General features: G+C 55.3%; 1 protein-coding gene across 1 annotated transcript; it reads left to right on the top strand.

Annotated features, from left to right (window-relative positions):
* The first annotated feature begins 599 nt into the window (after window positions 1–599).
* On the top strand, window positions 600–1,473 carry OXT (oxytocin/neurophysin I prepropeptide). Its single transcript, XM_055104764.2, has 3 exons — window positions 600–730; window positions 1,033–1,234; window positions 1,319–1,473. Exons 1-3 carry the CDS (start codon window positions 611–613, stop codon window positions 1,372–1,374), a joined length of 378 nt encoding a protein of 125 aa, XP_054960739.1. The 5' UTR covers window positions 600–610; the 3' UTR covers window positions 1,375–1,473.
* The last annotated feature ends 3,972 nt before the right edge of the window (window positions 1,474–5,445 follow it).

Genomic DNA, 5,445 nt, shown 5'->3' on the forward strand with positions numbered 1-5,445 from the left:
GAAAGGTGGAATATCAGTTACAGATTAGAGACAGATGTGATCTCTTCCTATCCAAGTTTCAGGTGCAGGGAAGTGGGTGTTGCTGTGTGGTGAGGGTGAAGAGGTTTTCTGGAAATTTGGGTTTAGGAAGAGGAAATGTTTCTAAAAGAGGGGACAATGATCCACATGCGTGGTGGGCCAAGAGGGTGGGCGGATCCTGCCAGAGCCTCCTCCCACCTGGAGGGGTCCCAGCGTCCACCTTCCCTGCCCCAGCCCCCCTCCTCGAGGTACTGGGAGGCTGGATAAAATCTTCGGCTGGGCCACACCCCACCCCAAATTCTCCCTGTCCCACCCTAGTGGCCCAGGTCACCCCGGCCTGCTCCCTTCTGCAAGGCACCTCACCTTCTGTGCCCAGACCATTAGCCAACGCGGTGACCTTGACCCCGGCCCAGGCCCTGCTAATGAAGAGGAAAGCCCGTACGCACTCGGCCTGACCCACGGCGACCCTCTGTGACCAATCATACTACCAACCTCTTAAACAGAGCTCCACCGACGCAATGCCCAGGCATAAAAAGGCCAGGCCGGAGAGACCGCCACCAGTCACGGACCCTGGACCCAGCGCACCCGCACCATGGCCGGCCCCAGCCTCGCTTGCTGTCTGCTGGGCCTCCTGGCGCTGACCTCCGCCTGCTACATCCAGAACTGCCCCCTGGGAGGCAAGAGGGCCGCGCCGGACCTCGACGTGCGCAAGGTGAGTCCCCAGCCCTGGTCCCGCGGCGCTCCGGGGAGGGAGGGACCCGCAGCCACAGGGGCGCGCCCCGCTCCGGCCTCGCCTGAGAACTCCAGGAGCTGAGCGGATTTTGACGCCCCGCCCTTGACCGCGGTCGAAGCCCAGACGGCGCCCCAGCGCGCCTGCAGCCCCGCGGTCCCGCCCGAACTCCGGACCCCGGACCCCGGCATCCTTGCCCGGCGCACCCCGCCCGGCCTCGCAGGGTCCTCCGAGTGAGTCCCCAGCACCACCCCGGCTCCCGCTCACCCCGCCCGTCCCCGCAGTGCCTCCCCTGCGGCCCCGGGGGCAAAGGCCGCTGCTTCGGGCCCAATATCTGCTGCGCGGAAGAGCTGGGCTGCTTCGTGGGCACCGCCGAAGCGCTGCGCTGCCAGGAGGAGAACTACCTGCCGTCGCCCTGCCAGTCCGGCCAGAAGGCGTGCGGGAGCGGGGGCCGCTGCGCGGTCTTGGGCCTCTGCTGCAGCCCGGGTGAGCCGGGCAAGGCGCTCCGGGGCCAGGGGGAGGCGGGCGGGGGTGCGGCCGGCATTCCCCTGACTCCACCTCTTCCTCCAGACGGCTGCCACGCCGACCCCGCCTGCGACATGGAAGCTACCTTCTCCCAGCACTGAAACTTGATGGCTCCGAACACCCTCGAAGCGCGCCACTCGCTTCCCCCATAGCCACCCCAGAAATGGTGAAAATAAAATAAAGCAGATTTTTCTCCTCTACCTTGACTCGTGTCTAAGTGCCAGAAATGGGACGGGGAGGGGGCATTGTGGGACTGGAAGATCGCGCGCGTTGGACCTGTGGCTTGTTGCGCTCAGAGCTGGCCCAGGAAGACGTGTCCTGGCTGCCCGAGGGGACAGAGCGGGTGCTGTTCTGGCTGCCACCACCCTGGAGGGGCTGGAAGAGGGAGGGGCACAAAGGCTCTGAGGACGTGGAAACAGCCCCAGCTTCCGGCTCCCAGCCTGGGCTGAGGCCTACAGCAGGCTGCACCTCAGGGGATCTTTCAAAATTCAAAAAGACGAGGATGAGGGAGCAAATACAGACAAGGGTCTGAGCGGGATGACCACAGGAAAGCGGGCAGTGCACACTGAATGGCTTCCTGACCCCTGAAAGGAGGTTTGAGCCACACTTAGAAGCTGAGGGAGCGGAGCGGGCCTGGGGGGAGGGGGCCCTGGGGAGCAGCTGAAGGGCCACCATGTTTCCAAGGAGCTGGCCCCCAGGAGGCCACTGGCACGCTCAGAAGAGGAGCCCAAGCTGCCGGGACTGGGCTTGAATGCCAGCATGACCGTCCCTGGTGTCCCCAGGGCTGGGTCTGACCCAGCAGCTCTACTCCTGCCTGTGCAATAAAACATGTCAGGGCTGGGGACCCCACAAGCGGACAGGGGATCTTGAGAGCCCAGGGCCACAGAAATGACATGAACAAAGAGAAGCTCTTAACCTCTATCTCCTATCGGTGAAGCAAAAGTATCTGAGACAGGTCTCAAACAACTTAATCTTTTTTTTTTTGAGATCGAGTTTCGCTCTTGTTGCCCAGGCTGGAGTACAATGATGCAATCTCGCCTCACTGCAACCTCTGCCTCCCGGGTGCAAGCGATTCACCTGCCTCAGCCTCCTGAGTGGCTGGGACTACAGGCACCCAACACCACATCTTGCTAATTTTTGTATTTTCAGTAGAGATGGGGTTTCACCACGTAGACCAGGCTGGTCTCAAACTCCTGACGTCAGGTGATCCACCCACCTCGGCCTCCCAAAGTGCTGGGATGATAGGTGTGAGCCACCGTGCCCAGCCAACGTTTCAATCAATTTAGAAAGCTGATTAAGGGCCGGGCACAGTGGCTCATGCCTGTAATCCTAGCACTTTGGGAGGCCTAGGCAGTTTGATGACCTGAGGTCAGGAGATCGAGACCAGCCTGGCCAACATGGCGAAACCCGACTCTACTGAAAATACAAAAATTAGCCGGGGGTGGTGGCAGGTGCCTATAATCCCAGCTACTTGGGAGGCTGAGGCAGAAAAATCATTTGAACCTAGCGGTGACAGAGGTTGCAGTGAACCGAGATCATGCCACTTCACTCCGTCCTGGGCAAAAGAGCGAAACTCCATCGCAAAAAGAAAGAAAGAAACAAAGAAAGCTGATTAAGGACACTCCTCAGGAGGTCCCCTGAGGACATGTGTCCAAGCCTGGTTTTTTGTTGTTGTTCTGTTTTGTTTTGTTTTGTTTTTGAGATGGAGTCTCGCTCTCTGGCTCTGTCGCCCAGGCTGGAGTGCAATAGCATAATCTTGGCTCACTGCAACCTCTGCCTCCCGGGTTCAAGCAATTCTCTTGCCTTAGCCTCCTGAGTAGCTAGGATTACAGGTGCACATCACCACGCTCAGCTAATTTTTGTATTTTTAGTAGAGACGGGGTTTCACCATTTTAGTCAGGCTGGTCTCGAACTCCTGACTTCATGATCTGCCTGCTGGGATTATAGGCATGATCTCCCAAAGTGCTGGGATTATAGGCATGAGCCACCGCGCCCGGCCTGGTTTTATACATTTTAGGGAGACATGAGACATTGATTAATACATGTGAGATGAACATTGGTTTGCTCTGGAAAGGCAGGACAACTCGAAGGGGGATTGTGGGGGTCCCAGGTCTTAGGTGGATACGCGACAAAAGGTTGCCTTCTTTTGAATCTTTGTTCAGCCTTTCACTGAATACACAATTTACATGTGAGAGTGGGGTAGAGGAATAGTCGACTTATGCCTCAGTCTGGCTCAGTGAATCTGCATTTTTACATAAACAATACGGCAGAAGGAGAAATCAGGTATGCATTTGTCTCAGGTGAGCAGAGGGATGACTTTGAGTTCTAGCCTTTGTCCCGCACCTGTGAAGATAAGCTATCAATTTACATTGCCAGGGTGAATTGAGGCTCACAAGCAATTTCCCTGTGGGTAAATTGTGAAGGAAGTATGTAGCTCTTTGTAGTTTCTTAATAAAGGAATAAAATAGGAGGCAGCTTTGCCTGACTCAGTTCCCAGTTTGACTTTTCCCTTTGACTTAGTGACTTTGGGGTCTTGCGATTTGAAATTTATTAATTTTCCTTTCCCACATCTATCCCTGCATCTAGACCCTGGGAATCAGATAAAAGCCTAGTCCCCAGAACACGCCCCCATCCCCCTGCCCATGTCACTGGGCAGTGCACTTCAGAAAGCCCACACCCACTCTCTCACTCGGAAGAAAACAGGAACAGGCCATTCCTGTGGCTTCCTCACACTCAGGAGCAACAGGGCGGGGCAGGGAGAATGAACCCACAGGTGCAAGACTGAAAAAATATACTGAAGAGCACCGTAAGATTTCCTTCACAGGTGGTACAAAACAGGCCAAAAACCTATATGGGCCTCGAGGTTTGGGTGGGCAGTGGCTGGAAAAGGTGTCAGGGGCTTCCTGGGTGCTGCCCAGATTCTCTTTCTTGGCCTGGGAGCTGGTGAAACAGGTGTGCTCAGTTTATGAAAATGCATTAAACTGTATACATGGGATTGGTTCACTTTTGTTTGTAATTAAACAGTTGGCCCTTTCTGTCCGTGAGATGTACACCAGTGGAATCAACCAATCTGGGATTGTAAATTTATGAAAAAAAAAAGTCTCTGTACTGAGCATGTCCAGATATTTTTGTCTTCTCATTATTCCCTCAATAATGCAGTATAACAACAATTGACATGACATTACATTGTATTAGTTTTGTGTTTGTTTGTTTTTGAGACGGAGTCTCGTTCTGTCATCTGTGCTGGAGTGCAATGGCGCAATCTCAGCTCACTGCAATCTCTGCCTCCTAGGTTCAAGCAATTCTCCTGCCTAAGCCTCCCAGGTAGCTGGGATTACAGGTGCCCCCCACCACGACCAGCTAATTTTTTTGTATTTTTAGTAAAGATGGGTTTTCACCATGTTGGTCAGGCTGGTCTCGAACTCCCGACTAGAGTGGATGATCTGGCACCTCGACCTCCCAAAGTGCTGGGATTACAGACATGAGCCACTGCACCCAGCCACAGTGAGGCTTTTGAAAGCCCCAGTGGCCTACGGCACAGTGGAATGGTTTTTGCTGGAGCTGTGAGGGGACACCCCTCTTTTGACCTCACATCTTGGGGTAAGGAGGAGGGGGGATTTGTTACGCAAAGGAACAAGAGATTGACTCAAAGCGGAGAACGTGGACTTCTTTTCAAATTGTTCAGAACTATTTGATACACAGAAAGGGGTATTTGAGGAAAGTGGTCAAAGTTCTGTGGCCCCTCAGAAACCACCCGGAGAGAGAGGGGAGCATCTGCCCACAGAGCACCTGAGAGACCCGCCACCTCCACTCGTATGGGCACGAGCCTGCGGATTTGTGCTTTCCAAGCTGCCTGTCCACCTGCCACATTTGTGGGACGTCTGGGCCTCCCACTGGGACCCCACTCCTTCCTCTGAGTGCCTCACATTCTCTCCCACCCCAGTGGCTCTGATACAGAGCAGAGGGGTGTCCGCCCAGCTTTCCCCACCTTGGGAGAGACTTCAGGGTCCCCTCACCCCCTTAGGCACCCACCCACTGGGCCATTCTTTCCCTGGGATCCAATGCCCACAGTGTTTTCTTTTGCAGCCTTAAAACACAGAGGGCTGGCTGGGCAAGGTGGCTCATGCCTGTAATCCCAGCACTTTGGGAGGCTGAGGGGGGGATGGATCACA

Source organism: Pan paniscus, chromosome 21 (genome assembly GCF_029289425.2).
Source record: "Pan paniscus chromosome 21, NHGRI_mPanPan1-v2.0_pri, whole genome shotgun sequence".
Lineage (NCBI taxonomy): Eukaryota > Metazoa > Chordata > Mammalia > Primates > Hominidae > Pan > Pan paniscus.

Bases quoted from the DNA above. Each gene is read 5' to 3' on its own strand.
- OXT (XM_055104764.2), top strand. From the start codon at position 611: ATGGCCGGCCCCAGCCTCGCTTGCTGTCTGCTGGGCCTCCTGGCGCTG. The intron at 731-1,032 runs GTGAGTCCCCAG...CCGTCCCCGCAG, and splicing joins CGGACCTCGACGTGCGCAAG to TGCCTCCCCTGCGGCCCCGG. The intron at 1,235-1,318 runs GTGAGCCGGGCA...CTCTTCCTCCAG, and splicing joins GGGCCTCTGCTGCAGCCCGG to ACGGCTGCCACGCCGACCCC.